Source organism: Anguilla rostrata, chromosome 7 (genome assembly GCF_018555375.3).
Source record: "Anguilla rostrata isolate EN2019 chromosome 7, ASM1855537v3, whole genome shotgun sequence".
Taxonomy (NCBI): Eukaryota; Metazoa; Chordata; class Actinopteri; order Anguilliformes; family Anguillidae; genus Anguilla; species Anguilla rostrata.
This window is the reverse complement of record NC_057939.1, coordinates 18,645,613-18,667,167: the sequence shown is the minus strand read 5'-3', so window position 1 is coordinate 18,667,167 and position 21,555 is coordinate 18,645,613. Positions and strand designations below refer to the sequence as shown.

Below are 21,555 nucleotides of genomic sequence, written 5' to 3'. Positions count from 1 at the left end.
CAATTGAAGCCACATGTCGGTGGTGGTCTGTCCCATGTAAGTGATTCAGGGCGGGGGCGGGGCCCTGTTAACTTCAGACCAATGAGGATGTCTGAAGGGGTTGAGGGTGGAGGGGTTGGTATGTCACAGAATTCCAGTTTCTCACTTCTCTGCTACTGTTCCAGTGAGCCGCGCCATGCCGCAAAGTGCTACACTCACAGAACAGTTAAGTGTGGTTGAGCTTGTGCCACACTGTCACCTGAGCCATAGCAGACCTGTCCAGACTTTATCGCAGTGTGATTGGACCACCAAATGGAACACCGTCGTGGACGCTTCATTATTTTCTGTTCATCTGAGTGACAGACCACCTTCTTTTTTTCGTTTGCGTCATTTAAAAAAACAAAAACAAAAGTAGATATACCTATTTCTCACTGGGCTAATGTTTCCGCACGTTAGCGGTTTGCCGTCCTGCTACCATAGAAACGGAAGAATCCTCCCCAAAGGCCTTTGCTGAAGTATAAGTGCTAAATGTTGTGCGACACTTTCATTTTTGTGGTATATGTCAGCAGCACTGTCCCCTGTGAGTGTGCAGTCTTATGTAAGTGGTGTATATCACCAGCACTGTCCTCTTAATTATATAAGTGGTATATGTCAGTAGCATGTCCCTTGAGTTATCTTATGAAGTGGTATATATCACAGCACTGTCCCCTGTGATTAGTAGCACTGTCTTATTTGTAAGTGGTGTATATAAGCAACTCTGTCCCTGTGAGTTTGCAGTCTTGTGTAAGTGCTGTATATCAGCAACTTGTCCTACTTATCTTAGATGTTTGTTTGTAGTTTGCAGTGCGGGCTTTGCGGACTGGCATCTGTGCATCGACTACACGTGGAACCTGCTGAAGTGGTAGGTCTTAGGGTTAAGTGGCTCATACAGGCAGCGAGCGCAACTGTCCCCTGTGGTGTGCAGTCTTATGTGGGTTATACACCAGCACTGTCCCTTTTATAAGTGGTTGCGAACGCAGCCTCTTCGATCTAGTATTCACAGGCTCTCTCGCACCGCCTGGCCCTGCTGCGTGCTCAGCCCGCCCATTGCGTCAGCAGTAGCGTAGTATATCACCAGGCACTGTGTCTAATGTTTAGTGGTATATGTGTGCGTCGTGCTTGATCGTATAGTGGTATTGTCAGTGCCTGTCCTGTGGTGTGCGTCTGTTGTGTTGGTTAATGCACTGTCCTCTTAATTATATAAGTGGTGTATATCACCAGCACTGTCCTCTTAATTATATAAGTGGTATATGTCAGTAGCAGTCCTCTTAATTATATAAGTGGTATATGTCAGCAGCACTGTCCCCTGTGAGTGTGCAGTCTTATGTAAGTGGTGTATATCACCAGCACTGTCCTCTTAATTATATAAGTGGTGTATATAAGCAACTCTGTCCCTGTGAGTTTGCAGTCTTGTGTAAGTGCTGTATATCAGCAACTCTGTCCCTGTGACTGGTATCTTAGCATGTTTGTTTGTGTGTTTGCAGTGCGGGCTGTGGGCGGACCGGGGCCATCTGTGCCATCGACTACACGTGGAACCTGCTGAAGGCTGGGGTAAGGCTCTCTGGGGCTCTCTCGACACCGCCGCCCTCAAACAGGAAGCAGCGAAGCGCAGAGGCTCGGCCTTCCTGCTGGCGCTGCCGTGCGTCAGATGTGGGTTTGTAGACGAGACGCGCCCGTTCGTCTCCACAGCGGTGCGGACCGCGAGCGCCTTCGCTCCTCAGGTATTTCACGGCCTCCTCCGCCACCGCCGGAGCCCGGCTGCGTGGCTTCAAGGACCCGCCCATTGCGTCAGCAGTCAGCGACCCTCAGATCACACAACCAGGCTCTGTGCGTGTGTGTGTGCGTGTGTGTGTGTGTGTGCGTGTGTGCGTGTGTGCGTGTGTGCGTGTGTGCGTGTGTGCGTGTGTGCGTGTGTGCGCGTGTGTGCGTGTGTGCGCGTGCGTGTGTGAGCGTGTGAGCGTGTGTGTGTGCGTGTGCGTGTGCGTGTGCGTGTGCGTGTGTGTGTGTTTGCGCTTAATGTAGTTCCCCCTGGAGGTTTGGGCTTTGCTGAGCTCCTGCCAGGCAGATTGGGGAAGTGTGTTTCTCAGGTCATTAAAAATCCAGCTGCTTGCTGTCTGAAAACAAATCAGAGGAGGCAGTAAATGTACCATGCAGGTGGGGACAAAAAGGCATGCAATTGATATTGTTTTTGAACTGGAGAGGGAGTGAGAAATCTGTCGGTCGACGTGAATTCAGATTCCACTTGACCTGCAATGGGACGCCTCTCTCCCTCTCCTCCTGTCACTCAGATCCCCTCTGGCTGTATTTTAGTATGTAGCAAACGGTGAACCAGACCCTTCGCTTTTATATGAGTCATATCAAGGGCTGTCTCATTACCGTAGGTGAGCTAAAAGCCTTCAATGACCCCTTTGAGTGAGTTTGAACCGGTCTGCGGACGTGTAGGCCTCAGTCTAGGGCTTCATCAGAACATCACAGAGGGAAGTACCCACAGTGTCAGATGATATGCCCTTCACCGTGTGTATTTTATGTGATTGTTGTCACGTTTCGGGGTTCGCAGAAGATTCCAGAAGACTTCAACGTGTTCCGGCTGATTCAGGAGATGAGGACGCAGAGGCATTCGGCTGTGCAGACCAAGGTAGCGTCGCGCTGTCAGAGCGCAGAGCGCGCGCTCTCGCTTCCCCCCGGGGGGGTTGGGCTGTCCTCTGCTCTGCTGACACTGTCGCGAGCGGGGGGGCTGCCTCGGAATGTAATGTAAGAAAGGGGGAGGGGCTTGTGATGATGCTGAGCCAGTGTATGCGACTTCTGTGTCACTTCTTTCTCTCTTTCTCTTTCTTACTCTTTCCCCTACTCTCTTTCTCTTCCCCTCTCAACCTTTCTTTCTCTTTCTTACTCTTTCTTACTCTCTTTCTCTTCCCCTCTCAACCTTTCTTTCTCTTTCACTCTTTCTTTCTCCCTCCTCTTTCTCACTGGCTCTTTCTCTTTCTCTCGCTCTCACAGGAGCAGTATGAGCTGGTGCACAGGGCCATCGCTCAGCTCTTTGAGAAGCAGCTGCAGCACCTCGAGAGCCCCACCAACTCCGAGATCGCTGATAACATGGTGAGCCGCGCCCCGCCCGCGCCCCCTCGCCCCCCCCCCCCCGTCCCGGGACGGGCTCAGGGCCGATCGGGCTCTTAATGTTCCCCTCTCACAGGGCGGTGCCGTCAATGAGCCAGTCATAAAAAGAAAACGCATCATAAGGAAACCGTAGGTTTAACCCTGCGATACCGTGAGCGAATGGCTCGGCACCCACAAATAGCTTCATCCCACAGACGGGCTAGATGTAGCAGCTATGCTAAAAGCATGTTTTTGAAGGGGTTTTTTAAAAATCTTTTATTTTTGGAAAAATGTTGTTTGGTCTCGAGCGGAATAGAACTGGCGTCTCCCAAATCTGTTCCCTGCGCGTTTTGGCTGTGTGGCAGCAGCCTGCCACTGTGGCATGCTGGGACTTTGTGCTTAAGCACTTTTCCAGCGCGTCTGCGTCGCAGGAAACGAACACAATCTCTTAAGCGCTTCTGAAAAACCGTTGGAAGAGGTGTTAAAACGCAGGCAGAAGCTGATACATCTGTTCCCCGGAATAATGCAGCTCCTTTTAATGGCTCCAGCTGGGGAGGGATCTGCTCCTGTTACTGCCCGAGCAGCTCTCCTCCCATTAGTGTGGGGCAGGATTGTGGTGCAGAAGAAAGACAGGATGTGCCTCTGCTATGCGGAGCAGGGGGGGGGGGCAGAGGACTTTACAAGTCTGAGAAGAAGGGGGTAGAAACTGCTGCTGGCGCTCGGCCAAGAGCCGAGGCTCACTTCCTGTTTGGGAGCTCGGGATCTGTGACATAACACACCCCGAGCCTGGGAAGCAGTGCACATCTGGGAAAGAGAGCAGCGTCCGTCCTGCTCGTCCCACTGCCCGGGGCCTGGAGCAGCGTGCGCACACACACACGCATACACACACACACACACACGCATACACACACACACACACGCATGCACCCATGCGCACACACACGCATACACACACACACACACACGCATGCACCCATGCGCACACACACACGCATACACACACACACACACACGCATGCACCCATGCGCACACGCACACGCATACACACACACACACACGCATGCACCCATGCGCACACGCACACAACACACACACACACGCATGCACCCATGCCGCATACACAACACACACGCATGCACCCATCGCACACCACACGCAACACGCACACACACATGCACGCACACACGCACACACATACGTCCGTACGCACACGCCCGTATACATACGCACACACGCCGGTGTACACGCACGCTGTCTCACACACACACCCGCATATCCACACACACACGTAAACCTGCTGCACACACGCAGTAACAGGCAGCGAATGGGAGGTGTGAAATGAGAGTGTAGGCTACGGTGCTCATTAAAGTGTAAATGAAACTGAAATGCGATGTGGAGGTAGACTCAGATGTGTTTTAGAAAAACGTGTGATCGGAAACACATTTGGAATGTGAACAGAATACACAAAAATAATTGCAGTGAAGAGAAGGTAGACACTGCTTTTGGTTTGCCTGGGATAATTTGCTGTGGAGAAATCATGAGATGTAAATGGAACTGGAGTTTATGCAGATTTATGTATGACTAAATGAGCTAAGTGAGTAACCCAAAGCAGAAATGCATTGTGGGAATACAGAGGATGTACGTTTCTCTTCATCCTCGCCCGCAGGATGAAGGAAGCCCGGAGAAAGCCGACCAAACCTCAGACGAGGAGAGATGGGACACGCCTCCCCCCAAACCGCCCCGGGTCCGCAGGTAACGCCCCGGCCTGGCCGTGCATTGTGGGTAGCCCGGGTCTTGCTGCTGAGTGGAGCTGGGCGGGGCAGGTTGAGCCCTGGCCCCCGGCAAAGCGTCCTCCCGCTGGTGCAGAGGACGGCCGGGGGGCACTTCTCCTGCAGTCTGGTCACGTCTCCATGGCAGCCTGGTCACGTGACCCCCCCTGACCGGCCGGTCTCCCTGCCTGTGAATAGTCTGTCAGTGAGCCCCTGTCAGTGGGGTCTTGTATTTCGCTGGGTTTATTCTTGAGGTCTGTGGCATTGACAGAAGGTCTGTGTGAGAAAGCAGCTGCTCCTCTCGTCTGTAGCCTTAGTGTTGTGACTGCGCTGTGTCTGCACTCTCTCTCCCTGTGCCTCTTTCTCCCTGCGCTCTCTTGTTCCCTGCGCTCTCTCTCCCTCCCCCTGCGCTCTCTCTCTCCCCCTGTGCTCTCTTGTTCCTCACTCTCTCTCCCTGTGCTCTCTTTCTCCCTGCGCTCTCTTGTTCCCTGCACTCTCTCTCTCCCTGCGCTCTCTCTCTCCCCCTGCGCTCGCTTGTTCCCTGCGCTCTCTCTCTCTCTTCCTGCACTCTCTATCTCTCCCTGCGCTGTCTCTCTGTCCCCGTGCTCTCCCTCTCTTTCCCTGTGCTGTCTCAGTCCCTGTGCTCTCTCCCTGTCCCTGTGCTCTCCCTGCTCCTCTCATTCTCTGCTGCTGTGCAGTCAGGGAGGAGGATGTGGTCACATGACCGGAGCTCTCATAGCTGTGCTGGGTTTCAGCCCCAGGCTGGTCTGGTGCAGTGCTACTTCTGTAGCAGTACATACACAGTAGCCCTACTCAGCCTCTGAGTTAGCCGTCTGTGTTTCCTGTGACACTGTGTCATGGTTATAGCATTGTTTATTTCGTCAGCTCATTGGGGGAATGTTTGCCCTCTTTTTCCTGTCCTCATTGTGTTCCTGCTCTTGAGGCTTCCTTTGAGCGGAGTGTAAAATCCGGGTTTGATGATTTAATTGCGTGCCGTGAATGGTGAGCGGCCATTTTCAAGTGTAATTATCAGCATTGTTCTGCGCTGTCGTGTCTCACAGCGTTTCCGGCGCTGATCGTGATTCATGCACAGCTTTTTGTGTGTGTCTGTGTGTGTGCTAGTGTCTGTGTGTGTGAGAGAGCAAGTGTCTCTGTGTCTGTGTCTGTGTTGGTGCGTGTCTGTGTGTGTGTGTGTGTGTGTGTGTGTGTGTGTTCGGCTCTGTGTGTGAGCACTAGAGAGCATCTGTGGGAGTTCTACAGAGAGCTGTGTCAAGGTCGTGCTGTGAGTCATGGTAATCAGATATGCCAGGCCCACCCCAATGCCCTGGTGCCACACAAATTTCAGATGAGCTCATTCTCATGGTGCCGCGGCTGCCATGTTGGCTCTACAGGGGGCCGGCACGCGTTCCGGTTTCCTGAAGAAGGATTGCTTTACGTATGGAAGCCCAGAATGCAGGAAGCGGGTCGGCTCGCTCTAACGCGCATCGTGCTCCTGACTGAGCCGGGGTGTTTACGAGGGGCTTGTGAGTTATTGCGGAGTCAGAAGAAGATTTTCTCAGAAATCATCGAGCTCTGAGGGCACAGGGACCATCCGTCTACGCGGGAGGGGCGGGAGCGAGGGAAAGAGACCGCAGAGCGCTCTGAGCGCAGAAGGGCGGAGTTTTCTCTGGTCCCCTGGGGAACGGCAGCCTGTACCGCGTCGCGCCCAGACCAGCGGTGCCGTCGGCACGCCGAACGCGGGGGTCTGAGCCCAGAGGAAGCGCTAGCGCCTCGGCTCGCGCGCCGCGAGGCGGTTAGCATCGATCCCAGCGTTGGCCTGTGGATGACCTGCCGGGGTGCAGCACGGCCTTATGGGATGCGGTGCGAAACACGGTACTCACCGGCGTGCGTCAGAAACCTCACATCCTGCTTACTCAGGGGCTGGGCTCCCGTACTGGGGATTAGGCAGTGTTACGCGCGCTGTGCTTACGTGCGCGTCTGTGGGTGTGTGTGTGTGAGAAAGAGGTGTGTGTGTGTCTCCGTCTTTCTGTCTGTGTGCGTGTGTATGAGAATGTGTCTGTGTATGTGTGAAAGTGTGTGTGTGAGAGAGGAAATGTCTATCTGTGTGCATGTGTCCGAGTGTGTATGAGAGAGTCTTTCGTGTGTGTGTGCGTGTGTGCATGCATGTATGCATGTGTGTGTGTGTGTGTGTGTTTTGGCGGCAGCAGCAGCTGTGACCTCTGTCCTCTTGGCTGTGGCAGTATGGTGTGGGAGCCATATTCAGAAGCACTTGAAAGTGGGCCCTGATTTGATTTGGAGGAGATCCAGGGGAGAGCCTGCATTCCAACCCTCAAGGGGGGGTGTAGTGCTGAGGAGCGCTGTACTGGGGCTGACCAGTAGGAGTTAAAGGGTCACTCGGCACACAGGACATTGTAAAGTGTGGCTGCTGAACTGATATTCGTAACCACTGTAATATGTGTGTGATAGAAGGAAAACAATGTCCTACAAGTCTTTTAAAATGTATTTTTGCTTTATGGCCTGTAGGCTCTTCAGCTGTTACTTCCTGGGGGTTGGATTCTACTGCATACGAGCCAAACATTTTCAACAGGCTGTTTGTAAAATTACTGTACAAAATCTTGATAAGTTTTGATAAAACATTGTAGTTGCCTTGTTAAAGTGTGCATGGCTATTATTTATTATTCTTTGACTAGTAGGTGGTGTGTGCACATGCAAACCTTGATATATAGTCAACATTTTTGATGCATCTGATTGAATGCTTAATTCCCCCTCTTGTCAAAGCCCGAGAGTGTCATATTTGGCCCCAGCTGCTTGCTGAATGGCCCTGACCAGCGTGTGGTTGTGTGCGTATCGGTGCGCTGACTACGGTGCATTAAGGAGCACGAGCAGTGCGCACTCACACGCGCTGCCTGTCCAGGGCAGGTTGTGCCGCGGGTCTCAGGATGTGGGGGAGGCGGAGCTTGTGAGTTTGGCTTCTTCACCCGGCCCAGGGGATTTACCAGTTTCGGTCTGAGGGCGGAGTTTCCATCACCCGGCGTGTGGTTGACTTTCTCACACACAGGGTCTCACACCTCAGCATCCTGGGAGCCGTCGGAAAAAGAATCCGTTTTTTTCACTGCTGTTTTTGGTTTTTTTTTTTTTTTTTAAACGTTGCACAACCGCTGTAATGAGACAAAATGTAGAATTCCACAGAAAAGAGGGAGACTGATAGAGCTAATACCTGATGTAAACAGAAGTGAGCGTGTCATTGGTTCGCCTGGGGAAATGAAGCTTAAACAACCGCTTGCAATTGTTAAGGTCTGTGGTGGAATCTGCCATCTGGTGGTGGTGGGTGGTACAACATGATTGAGCTGAGCGCAGTGTGATTATTCTGTCTAGTCACTGCATTTTTTTTGTTTTTTCAGTTAATGACTTCATCTTATCGACTTCAGTCAAAATTATGTACTGTTAACATATATAAGGGGTCCCTGCCTAGGAGTCAGATAGGATATATAGGCAGCTAGTCTTTCTCTTAAAAAAAACGAAACATATTTACATTCATGTTCATAATTTTTTACTATCTCAAATGAAAGGGGCAGAGTCCTTTTTTTTTTTTTTTACTTCTGTTTTGTATTCTTGCAGTGAAATGCTTTGGGCACACAGCTTGAAAGCCCTTTATGATTAAAATGATTATTTTTGTTCTTAACTTGAATATGGGGTTGTATTGAGGTTAAGGTCTTATTGTTTTTCTCTCTCTGCTCTCTCTCTCTCCCTCTCTCTCTCGTGCAGCGGTTGTCAGGTTGAAGGAGACGTAAAGGAGGAGATCCTGCAGCCCCCGGAGCCCCGCCCGGTCCCGCCCATCCTCACCCCGTCCCCGCCCTCCGCCTTCCCCACGGTGACCAACGTGCGGCAGGACAACGACCGCTACCACCCCAAGCCCGTGCTGCACGTGATGGCGTCGGGCCAGAACCCCGACCTCAACGAGAACTACAACAAGGCCCCGCCCGAGGGCGGGACCGGGGGCACGGGGACCTCCCCCTGCCCCTCCCCCGGCGAGGGCCTGGAGAAGAAGCTGGAGCGCAAGCTGAGCATCGAGATCAAGAAGGTGCCCCTGCAGGAGGGCCCGCGCAGCTTCGAGAGCAGCAACGCGCTGCACCGCAGCCACGCCTTCAAGGCCAAGCCGCACGCCGCCGGCTCCGCCCCCGCCGGCGAGGACTCGCGGGCCGACTGCCCCGCCCAGCCCGAGGGCGAGGAGGCGCCCCCCCGGCCCAACCACCTGCCCCTGCGGGACAAGGGCCAGGCGCCCTGGTCCCTCGCCGGCTCGCAGAAGTCCCGCTCTCCCTCGCCGGGCTCCGCCCTCGGCCCCGCCCCCAGGACTGCGCTCTGCTTCACCAACCCGCTGCACTCGGAGAACTCCGACTCGGAGGGCGAGGGCCGCGGACCGCCCTCGGGGGCCGCCTGGGACCCCAGCCGCGCGAGCAGCGTCTCCACCGCCAGCGGCACCGTGCTGGCGCCCTACCCCGGTGAGCCCCACCCCGCCAGGAAGGTCTCCTCCATGTCCATCGCCGGTCGGTCCTCCCCTCTGGACACGGCACCAAGTACGTGGGGCTCCTCTCAAACCCTCCCCCCGGCTGGCTGGCTTTGGCCAGGCAGCCTGGGATAGCCCCGACCCCCTCCCCCCAGGCTGGTCTCACTGCCCCCCCCAGGCACTGACGCTCTTTCTCAGAGCGGGTAGGGGTAGGGTGACAGTAGGAACTCAAGCTATAAGGATAGGCCCCTGCACTCCTCACATGCAGACACACACAGACACACACAGACACACACAGTACTGCATTGCACTGCACTGGCCAGAGATTACTCAAGGACCTACCCCAGCTTCAGCAGGGCTGTGCATTGTGTTCAGTTTAAGTGGAGATTATGTGGAGCAACTCTTTGCCCTCAAAAATGTTGAAATGCATCAATCCAGTTAATATAGAAAAATTTGACCGTTCAACTCAATTGACCGAATTGATTTGAAATATTTGCATATCTTAGCCACATATTTTAAGCGCGAATGCGTCTGTTGTGTTCTTTTGATCTTATATTTGCGTCAAACTTTGACTCGATCAAAAGACACAGCAAGATTCTTGCGCCTGTCATTGTCACCATAGTAACAAGTGGTGACTCAGCAGGCGTAAGACCGTTTTCTTTAGCGACGGGACCCGCCCACTCCCGGCCCCACCCCCGGTCTCACCCCAAGGTGGATCGCAGTGCGGTCACATGCCTGGCGTTCATAGCCTGGGGAGATTCGTGGGGAGGCCTGTGGCTTAGTAATTTAGCGCTGTCAGATTCCAGGCCAGGCCAATGCCAAGACCCCCCCCCCCACTTTATCTCTGCCAATCGGCCCGCTTCTGACACACCACTGGTTACAGCAGCGGAGGGGGCGGGGCTACGGTTGAGATTAATTCATGAGAAATATTTGATGAAGTCTTTGTGTGTTGCATGAGTGAATTGTCTTTGCAAAAGCGACGTGCTTTTGCAGGAGGGCATGCTGATGGAATGCAGTGCTGAGGGTGAATGTGGTGGGGGGGCGGTGCCGTTTCCCGGGCTCTGTGGTGCTCTGCTGCTGATTGGCTGAAATTCGGGGCATGTGCAGCTTTTCCGCCGGCTCGCGCGCGACGGGTGGAAATCGGGCTTTGGCCGCGCTCTTACCGCCGAAGCCCAGATTCGGCCTGCGTCTGTCCGGAGGGGAAACGCGTCCCTGTTCCCTGCTCACAGACCTCCTGCTGTTCCACCTTTTTTGGCTTTTTTTGGCCGTTTGCTGATGATGTTCACCTTCGGTAGCGGGCTCCCCTGCGTCGGGCGACTCGTCTCTGCTCAATGTCTTTCATAAGCCGTGTGTACCGCAGAGCTCCGCAGGAAGTGATATTTACGTTCTTACAGCTTATGAAAATAAGATTGCGCGAGATTAAGTGTTCTACCCGGTGAAAGCAATTAAAGCTCCCATTTCACTTTTGTGAATGTCATTGAGAATCTTTCACGTAGTTTATAACCATCGTCTTTGTGGAAGAACCGAAAGCCATTAGGAATAAGATTGATGATAAAGTACACAATACGTGTTTTGCCGTGGAGTAATTTTTCATATTTTATTAATTCCATTTTAATATTTTGTTTGAAGAAAACAGTGAGGGAAAAAAAATCAGAGAAGAATAAGGACAAAGTTTTACAATAGGATTAAGTAAGCTTCAATTTTTAGAGACATATCCTCAAGGTCCTCTTCAGAACAGATAAATATTTTGGATAAATCTGAACAGAGCAGTTCATACTAAAGCCTTCCCCGGCCCTCTGTTTGTTCTGTCGGTTGTCATAAACCCCCCCCCCCCCCACCGGATCTGGAGTGACCAATTAGGGGAAGGGGTATTAGCGGACTCCGCCCTCCATTCAAACCTGAGCGCATTGTTAGGAGGTGACGAGCGCGAGGCGGGGAGCCGCTCGCTGAGGTCCCCGCTGCCGCGCGTGCGTCGTCTGGAATCGCTAGCGTTCAGCGCGAGCCCTCGCTGTGTCGCGCCGGGGGAAATCCCCCACGCAGCGTGAAGAAGGAAGTGAGACACCGTCAGGAAGTGAGGAAAGGTGATGTAAGGATGGTGATGTAAGGATGGTAGGCGGGAGGGGTGCAGTCAGGTAATGGTTCGAGTGGGAGCCGCAGGAGTAGGCTGCATGTGTGAGTAATAAGCGATCACTTTGGGGGGAAAATTATTGCGCAGTTCCTCTGCCTGTGGGTAAGATGTGGAAATGCCTGCACCGACATGGGGGGGAATGCTTTGGTGAAAAACTATTACAGCTGTCCCTTTTCCGCTTCAGTTTCTTTTGTTTCTCTGGGGAAGTGAACCCGTTTGCCTTGGTGCGTTGATTTGAGCTTTTTGATTGGCTCGATGCCTTGATTTGGGCTGTTTGATTGGCTTCTGTTTTGATTTGAGCTTTTTGATTGGCTCGATGCCTTGATTTGAGCTTTTTGATTGGCTTGCACGTGCAGGGTAGCATGGTGATGGGGTTGCTGGGCAGACCCGCTGCTCTCTGACTTGCGCACCTCGGGCTTGGTGCCACACTTGCTCTCTGGACGGTAACACCTGGTCTTTGTCCGATTCAGACTGTGACGAGACTGAAGATTCCCCTCCCCCTCTGCCCGTGAGAACCCCAGAGTCGTTCTGTCTGGCCTCAGGTGCGTTCTGTCTGGCCTCCTCCTCCCGACCTGTCGACCTGTCCACTCACTGGCCACTAGAGGGCGCCAAGAACAGCTCTTCAGACCTTTGAACCTGGGATTTGGGTTTGCCTTTTGTGTTCTTCTTTGATCTAATGAATGGAAATTTTCCAGATTTTCAAAAGTGAATCTGAGCCACTGGAAAAAGTACACCCTGAGTATAGCCACAGCATTAAATTACATCCCTGATTTCCTGCTAGTAAAATTCTCTGTTGATTTTAAAAGTTACCCCTCCTGTCATTCAAGAAGTTGGATGCTAAAGGTTGCTGGCCTCTTTTTGGGTCAGCATTTTGAGAGCTACTACTGACTTGAAGCCCTCCCACACTCATTTATCACCCTGTAATTAATGTACAGTGCAAATCTACAGATGTACAGTGTTTATGAGGGTAGATGCAATGTTTGTGAATGAAAAGTTGGACTTGCAGTTACACAAATATTTGCCCTAAATATTTGGTTATATTTCATATAACCTTAACACAAATATTAAGGTTATATGAAATAACTTAACCCTATATCAGAAATTTCCAATAAAATACATTCCAACCGGTGAAAATTAAATTTTATATAATGCTAGTAGTGCCTTATAAAAATGTGCATTTCTTTCTGACTATATTTCAGCAACACAGGTGTTCATGGGTAATGTAGTTTTAATGAAATTGCAGTAGATTACATAAGGTGGTTCATTGGAACCATGCCTCCAACGCTGTAATTTTCCAACGATGGCAATCATCAGCGGGTAATTGAGATTGTATTTGACCGTAGTTCTGTATCTGTGTCGCGTTGAGCTTTTGCCTTGGATGAGGGGTTTGATTTGTCGGAAGCTGTTTGCAGGCGGGAGGGGCGGAGCCTGTAACTGCACCCTCCGTTGCAGACGTTAGCCTGAGGAAGCCCGCGGCCGGGTGAAGAGAGCAGTGTTTGCAGTGATGGGCTTTCAGTTCCATTACATTTCACCGAGAGAGCGTGTCTCTGCTACAGTGCAGGCTGTGTGGTAATTTATTTCCAATGAAGTACGCTGTGATGTGAATGCAGAGACAGGGGACTTTTAGATGATTTTATTTAAATTTTTTAAGGGCTGTTGTTTTGCATCAGTCATATTTGAACAGCTGAGGTTTGTTTATTTATGTATTTCTTTAATTATTTACTAATTAACTTATTTTTAGAACTAACAGCTGCAGTTATTAACGTGGGGTCAGTTTTGCACACAGGCACATTATCCAGTGTGGCCACAGCGCCTCTGAGGGAGATGCGTGCTTCCCTATGCTAATGAGCCCGGGCTGGGCTGGGGCGGCGCCTGTTGGGCTTCATTACGGCAGCGATGGAGGCTCGTAGCGTGGAAACGGAAACCCCGCCTCCCTCCTCCAGGCCGGCCCGCGCAGCTGTGACCGCGGAGGATGCTAATAGGCCGTTTGAGCAGTCGAGCCTCGGAGCGAGCGGGCCCTAATTAGCTGCTCGTTTGCAGATGGATGCTCGGGGAGCGGGTTGTGGCTGCTCCGCGTGCGGGAGACCGCGTACTGCTGAGGTGAGGTGAGGTGATGTCACCGTCCTCGGGGATGCAGGTGGTGTCTAGCGCCTGACTGACGAGCTGTCTGGCTCTGAGTGACAGCCGTTACGCACAGGGCCGCGCGGTTTGTGGTGAACGGGTGACCTCTCTCCCCGCTTCGATGCTTGATCTGCTGTGCCTTAAGACCTAAAGCTCTTGGGTAGCACATGACATGATGTCACCATGTATTCCACCCAGGACCTGAGATTCACCCAAAAATTCCCATCGGTCAGGCTGTGAGGGAGAAACCCTAACACAGTAGCGAGAAAAAACTCCCCGATTGGGAAAAAATCTCAGGAGAAACCCAGCTATTGAGCAGGAGGGGGGGGTCAACATGCACAGTAAGTCTAGTCTCTGTGCCAAACAGAACAAAAAGATAAACACTTGTATAGAAGCTCCATCCAGCTTCTATACAGTCCTCCTCAGCCACCAGTGTGTAGCCTCTAACGGCTGAGGCAGCCACTACTGTGAGCCCTCCTACTGGAACCCCTACCTGATTTCAATTAATGTTCTATCCCTGCAGGGCTAACTGACCATGCATTCATGGACTAGGCTAAGCTACCTTCCTGCCTCTGTGCCATAGTCCAGAACAATGAGCTGGGCTGGGCTGCCAAGCGAATGTGTGGTCCTGCTGGCTTGAGGGGCAGTACTGCTAGGATGCCCTGGCACACTCAGCTGTCCAGACATCCGTATCCTACTGCCTAAACTCCATGATTCAACTTGACCATACATCAGTTTTCAGCGTGCCTGAACCACCTCCCTCTGTAGCCACTCTCCCAGACTAAACAGATGGTAATCTAGGCATGTTAAGTCATAAATTCAGGATTGTTGCTGTTATGATTCCTTTAGCATAATACTTTTGCAATGCATTTGCAGTCAGCGGTGTACGAATGCTTGATAAGCAAATTCATTGAAATGCGCCAGTTGGAGAGTTCTTGAATGGCACAATAGTGAGCTTACCCTGTTGTTGTGGAGGCTCTCTGTATAAGAGCAGCATAAGCCACAAAACATTGCTGTTTTAATTCTGTGGGGGCTCTAATTATCCAATTCTGACCACACTGGCAGGATACGGTTTGCTTCTTCACCCTACCTTGGTTAGAGGGGTTCAAACCTTGGTCAGCCGCCAGCGAGCTGCCTTTTAGTGCTGAACCAGCCAATCGCAGAATACGAGGGTGATAACAGTTGAGCCAATCAGGGTGCGACTTGAGGACCACTTGCATTTCTGCGTGAAGTAAATGATGTAGATGAAGTAGTCCTTTCTGTTTTCAAGAAAAAAAAAACCTTTTCAAAAACAAATTGCTCTAAAAAAGAAAGAAATCTATTTAATTTGCAGGCTTTGTGCATGGTTTAGATGACACAGTTGTGTATAATGCTACTGTCAATGGGGCCTTCTCTTCAGTTACTCTCACATTAGTGGTAATTGTTTGATTTGAAGAGGGTGAGTGAGCAAAGATGTAAACGATGTAAACTCCTTTTGGATATTTTTTTAACGTAACATTCTCAGTATTGTGACGATTTGGCTGAATTGACTGCAGTGTGTTTATTTTGCTTTCAGACTGGATAGGGCTCATTGGTCTGGCTTTGCTTGGCTTGTCTTGTTGTTTAAAGGTAGTGTGTCCTGAGGATTTGTGGATCCCTGCTCATTTGAGTGTGTTGGGTTGGTGTGTAGAGGCATTGGGCCAAACATACCAAACATACGTACAGTCTAATTTCCTCAAACATTTCGGTATTAATTTTTTTAAAATCTGAATTTCTTCTTTGGTAAGATCAAAATGTATGTGTGTGGAAACACATCTTAAGTAGTTACAGAACTAATGTTAACAACAAATGTTTATCAATACAACTATTATATTACTATGATGTATTAATGTTAATTATGCTACTTATTTTAACTGTATTAACTAATCTGAATAACCTCTAATTTTTCACAAGCTTTTCATTTCAATTTCTGTTTAGCTTTATTTTGTTTTAAGAGAGCAGGTTTGCTTGTTTTAGTTGAGTTTTCTATTTTTCTTGATTTTTTTTTTTGGTGCACTTTACAACTTTTGTTTTGTTTTTACAAAAATAGCCTTGTTGGAACATGTGCAATTCATGTTGTTTGTTGATAACAGTGATCTACGATTATTGGTAATGATATAATAATATATATAAGACCCACAAGCACCTATTATGGGATTGCTGGGGTGTTTCCTTATGCATATCAATATGAACAGACACGCGCAATCAATGTACGAACAATTGGCATTCCGGCTCTGATACACCTGGGATATGCACAGAATCGAAGATCTGCGCATGTTTCATGAATCCCACGTCGGTTTTTCATAGGAACTTTTATTAAGAACAGATAGAAGAATTTAAGAAAAGTTTTGTGAATGAGGCCCATTGAGTGTTTTGGATCAGGTTGATCCATCCATCCATCCGTTATCTATACCCGCTTTTCCTGGGCAGGGTCGTGGGGGGTGCTTGAGCCTTTCCCAGTGTGCACTGGGCGAGCGGCAGGAAGGTCAGGGTGATGTTATTCCATTATGTAATGCGCTCTGTGGTATATCCTTCCGCGGTGCAGTGTAAGGTGCAGAGTGGAGAGACCCTGGGGAGTTTGCTCCTCAGTCCACTGCCAGAGTCCATTGTAACATGAAGGAGACCGGAGTTCCTGCACCTGTGTGGGATATGACCTTTCTCAATGTGCATTATCCTGCAAAAACAGCCCCCCTTCCCTCACCTCCCCCCCGGTGCTAACTCTGCCCCTGTTTTCTGTCTAAAGAAGACTCTTCGGATCAGAAGGCCTCGGGGTCGGGGAGTTCAGCGGATTGGAGCGGCTCTCCGGACTGCCTGGGAACGGGGGCGGAGTCTCCCCAGGTGAGGACGTCTTACATCAGCCTCTCGCCTTAAATCAGGAAATGAAGCCCGCCGTAACCTCTCTCCCTTCTCCCCCCCCGCCCACAGGGTGCGACGCCCCCCAGGAGCGCTGAGAATGGTAGGTCGCCCGTCCGGCCGCTGGGGTCATGTGACCTGGCGCGCCTCCTCGCGCGGGGTGGCGGCGGCGGGGCCGTTTAGTGGGAGAGCCCGCGCGGCGTTTGCGAAGGCGGGCGGGAGCTCTCTGAAGTCAGCCCGCGCCCTCTCGTTTGTCAATTAAAAGCGCCGCGGCGGTTCAGCATGCAAACGGTGCTCCGCTATGCCGTTTGATGTCAGAGGAGAGAATATCATTAACGGACGGGAGCGCGGTGGGAGAGTGGCCTGCGTGCGAGTGTTGACCTCCCCCTTTGTAACCAGAGGGAGAGGTTGGGGGGGGACTGGGGGGGTGGCGTTCCCACCCTCACTTCTGCCACGGCCCGCGCCTCTGAAATGCAAAGCGGCATCGCACAAACGCGGCACAAATAATTAATCTGATCGCCCTCTGAGATCGCTGTGAAAATGAATCATTCATATCATTAAAAGCGGCTAAAAAGCCCAGTCTGGAATACCCATCACAGGAGATGCACGCGGTGTGTGTGTGTGCACGCATTTGTGTGTGTGTACACTTGTGCGTGCGCCAGAAACAAATAACATTTCTCTGTGCAGCTTGTTAGTCATTTCAAATTGGAAAATGAACACGTATGATGGCTCTGTGAAACACAGAAGAGCAAACGGGGAGAACTCATACGTCTCCCAACGGGCACAAACGCGAACGTCTATATACCGATCCTTCTTAAATATGGTTCTTTAAAGTAAATCATCCTGGATTTGGGTTGCTTTATGGGTAGATTACATAAATGTACGAGTAGAGCAAATATTAATCCCAGCTAGAGTGCCACTGGACAGCAGCCTACTTTCAGGCTTTTCTGAAGCCAGTGGAATTGTCCCCCAGTGACACCTTGCTGTTTTTCCTAGATGACCCAGGAGATGGAGAGAACAGGAAGAAGGCCCCCGCCCCAGGGGAAGACGGGAACACTGCCAATGCACGACCGGACACCGCGGACGACGCCGAGGGTGCCTCAGAGCTAGGTGAGCTCCTCTCCGGGGCTGCTGAAGGGGCCTTTCCTCTCTGAGGCTCTCTGCCAGGGCCTTCTCATATGCAAGGGCAGAGACTGAGGAGAATGTTTCTGAAGGTAAACCTGCTGCATACTCATGCGCGCTTGGTAGTATGTTCTGCCAGGCACATCCGTGAGGATGCATTGCCATGTATGTGAGTTGAATACACAGTATCAATAAAATAATTTAAATCTTGGCAGTATGATATGGGTAGTCCAGTTGGTTACATAATTCCATAATTTTCTTACCCACCTTTGGGGAGTTGTTTATTTCCCCCTGAAATTCTATGTCGGTGTTCTTGAACTCAGCATTTGAATGTCCAGTTAAGAACATTCTAATCACATATTTGCAATCTTACACCTTGGGTCAATTCCTCATGCCTTCCTTGCAAATGAGATTTGAATTCTGTATTGACCTGCCTAGTGAAGTAAACATAAAATAAACCCAGAAGTGAGATGGGAAGTTCTTTGCTTTCATTTCATTGCAAAGTTTTCCTGTAAACATGCATTTCAGCTCTGACAGCATTTTTTATTTTTTTTCTCATGAGAGCTGACGGTCCTTTCATATTTTTTTGCTTTATTCGGGTGGGTAGAAAGCAGAGAGGGTAACAGATAGAGAAGAGGTCACAGCTCAGAAGCTGCCACCGCGGGGGGGACTGAACCACTGCCCACGCAGGGGGGGGGGGGGGGCTGTATAGGCCTTGAGATTGGGCCGCCCTCCAGCCTGCACCAGGCCTCAGCTTCAGGAGCATTTCTCAGAGCAGGACGATTCACGGGGTTCGACTCCATCGGCGGCGGCGAAAAGCGTTTACAGCTTTTACAATTTGCAACGCGGCGTTCCCGGGCTCGTAGCTGTAGGCAGTCTCGACAAACCCCTACGCCGCTTAACAAAGTTCAGCTGACAGACGCGCTCTTGACAAATTGGTACCTTCAGCGCGAGAACGAAGGAGCAGGGAGAGAGAGAGAGAGAGAGAGAGAGAGAGCGGAGATGCCGGCCGAGTGAATCACAAAGATGCCGCTCGCAGCCCGACTGCTGGATTGAAAAGTCAGATTTGGATCTTGCTTAAGTAATGAAAACAAGTGCCGTTTTATATTTGATACCCTCCACCCCCCACCTCCAACGCAAGCCACAGAGAGTCTGTGAGCAGACTGAAGCTGCTCACCAGAGTTTAAAGCTGGGCTGCTTATAGGCTCTTTACGCTCGTAAGTTACTGTTTGTGCCCGTTGGGAGATGTACGGGTACTCCATTTTTCACAGAGGTTTCCCAATTTGCTGTTTCTGTGTTTTGCAGGATTCAGCAAGCGCTGCACGAAGCCCAAAGGTCCCCGGGACCCCCCAACGAAATGGACATGATAGCTACAGACCGCACCCCCCCCCCCCAACCGCCCTACAGACCTGGAGAAGGCGTCCCTTTCCTTAAAGTGCCACTGTATATGGAGGAATAGACTGTACTCTTCACCCTTTCAAACACAGCCCCCCCTTTCCGACTAACACAATCTTTTAAAGCAATGTAGATAATCTCCATCATGCAATGGTACACACTCTACTGTATTTGTACTTTTTGCCAGGGGTTCTGTATTCTGGTGCTAATTACTCTCTTTGCTGGGACCATTAACCTGCCTTAGTCTCTTAAAGGATTACTGATGGGTTTTTTTAAACTCAAGAGAAACGGCTTTTCTTCCTCTGCTGCAGTACTTTTAGACTTGTATCATTACAATACAGTAAGACACGTATTAATAGGGGCAGTGGACTACTGTTTTTATTTTATTTTTTTTGTTTGTTTTTTTTTTCTCCTCTAACTTCTCGATAGCTATATATGCAGTGTTTTATTAATGTACAGGGCAAGTAGGTATATAATTTGACAAATTTGCTGTCGCTAAGTATTCGTATTAACAGAAGATGTAAGAAGTTTCTGCATGATCCGACACCCTTGTGTAACTTCCATTGTAAATTATTTGCCCTCCTGTTTCTAGATAATATTTCAGGGTTTTTTTTAATTATTATTTTATTTGATTTTTTTTTTCCTTTTTGAAAAAAAAAAGAAACAAAGCAAAAAGACAAAATGGCTGGAACCGCAGTCACCAGCCGCTGAAATGGCACGGGCTCAAGATTGTAATAATACTTTTTTGTAAATTTTATTGTAAAGGTTATTTTTCTATGATATGCTGTTTTATTCCTGGCCCATACTCGGCTGTACCTCTCGCCTTGGAGCCTGCCTGTGCCTTTTGGAGAATCTGCCCCTCGTTCCAGCTCGCACGCGCACACACCACCGCGGCCGAGCCTCCGGAACCTCTCTCAACAAACCCTACCACACAGACCTGTTTGTATGTTACAGAAATCAATCGACTTGTCAGTAAAAGAAAAAGAAAAACACCAGATTGTACTTTGTTTCCTTCGCCTCCATTGCAGTATTGAAAAATTTTAACGCCATTGAAACTATGGGGGGGTGAAGCAGTGTTGGTTTGTAGGAAATCATGTTATGTTTGAGTAGTACACTTCACCTGGTTGTTGGCTCAGTGTTTGGGTCAATACATGTGTTTCACTGTTGCTCTGAAAATGCATTTTCCAACTGTGCATTTGATTAATTTAGTCTACGTATGGTTGAAGGTATAGCAGAGACTTCAATACCTGACAATGACTGACCCACTGCAGCTGTACTGCAGTGCAGCGCACAGTAAATATGTTGACTGAATCACTGACGATCTCTGTCATCTATATGGACACTGGTTCTGTTCAGACATGTGCCTCTTACTGGCCTGTTTCGCTACTTGTGTAATGTGAAGTAAGGGATCCCATTTATCAACAGGCTTAAGACCATCTCCATCTGATTCCCTCTCCACATTCGTCAATTTCTCTGTCACTCCGCAGCAACCATAGAGACTAACAGTAGGGTGAGACTACATGAAAGGTGTTTGCAGTATCAGCACAAGCACCTATGTCCAAATATTCAACATAGTATTGACACACTACATAACTCTGAGTGTGTAACTTAAACAGAGAATCCATGTTTTAAACATATTTAACAGCATGTTTTACTGCAGTGGCACAGACTGCCTGTAAACCAGGGTGCCCCTCTAAAGCTTAATGAACTGAGAGGTGCTTTTCAGGCAATGGACAAAAGACAAGGATCCTTCAGTACTGGCTTCTGCAAGGTACAAATAAGATGCTTCCCTGACAGTTACAGGGAAATTGCTGCAGATCAAAATTTATTAAAATGCAAAAAAAATTTTTTTTGGCTCTCTTAAAGTCAACGTTGTGAACTCCACATTTGACAGAACTTTCCTGTACATTCCATATCTTAATTACGGTTCACTTTAGGCCACTGGAAGCCATTTCATTTCCCATATCTTAATGAGACTGAATATGTGTGCTCACACTCAAGATTTTGATTTAAAAAGATGCTCTGGCATAACAGGATTTCCAAAGATTAGTCCATTTTTCTTCTCCATATTGCTCTGGGTTTTGGATACCAGCCTCTGTACTTCCGGCATTTTGCAGACCACAATACCGCTTACGATAGCAGCTGTTGCGCTGGGATGGCTGCATTTATATTCTCTCAACTTGGGTTTGTTTTTTGGTAACACCCTTTTTGTCTCACTAAGACGAGTTACTGCAGTGATGGAACATCAGTAGAAGTTATTTCCCCAAGCAGTAATTGCTGAGGGAGTCCCATCTCTAAAATACACTACAGTGTATAGCTTTTTGATTGCCAGCTGCATGGATGGACTCCAGAGGAGATTAATCCACTAATGCTTTGCTAGCTGCTTTCACCGTTTCTGTCCCAGCACTGGGAGCCGTGAAACGATCTAGACTGTCTTGTTTTCAAAACGAGTTCTGGGTATAGTGGAGCTTAATTTCATTACTTGGTTTCAGTAGCAAATTGTGTTCTGTGTGCTACCTCACTGAGAAGTTTC

The 21,555-nt window shown here is 49.8% G+C and overlaps 1 protein-coding gene across 13 annotated transcripts in view; it reads left to right on the top strand.

The window, feature by feature from the left end:
• Positions 1 to 20,014, top strand: part of ptpn12 (protein tyrosine phosphatase non-receptor type 12) — a 50,156-nt gene extending 30,142 nt beyond the window's left edge. For 2 of the 13 annotated variants that reach the window (XM_064343413.1, XM_064343419.1), the window contains exons 9-18: positions 1,503 to 1,569; positions 2,576 to 2,653; positions 3,016 to 3,114; positions 4,779 to 4,864; positions 8,647 to 9,455; positions 11,984 to 12,055; positions 16,396 to 16,490; positions 16,578 to 16,608; positions 17,502 to 17,615; positions 18,933 to 20,014. In XM_064343413.1, the coding sequence (XP_064199483.1) occupies positions 1,503 to 1,569; positions 2,576 to 2,653; positions 3,016 to 3,114; positions 4,779 to 4,864; positions 8,647 to 9,455; positions 11,984 to 12,055; positions 16,396 to 16,490; positions 16,578 to 16,608; positions 17,502 to 17,615; positions 18,933 to 18,994 (1,513 nt within the window). In that variant the 3' untranslated portion in view covers positions 18,995 to 20,014. Of the gene's footprint in view, positions 1 to 1,502; positions 1,570 to 2,575; positions 2,654 to 3,015; positions 3,115 to 4,778; positions 4,865 to 8,646; positions 9,456 to 11,983; positions 12,056 to 16,395; positions 16,491 to 16,577; positions 16,609 to 17,501; positions 17,720 to 18,932 lie in introns of all 13 variants that reach the window. The other 11 variants (XR_010331226.1, XM_064343416.1, XR_010331227.1 and 8 more) reach the window with 11 other exon arrangements.
• The last annotated feature ends 1,541 nt before the right edge of the window (positions 20,015 to 21,555 follow it).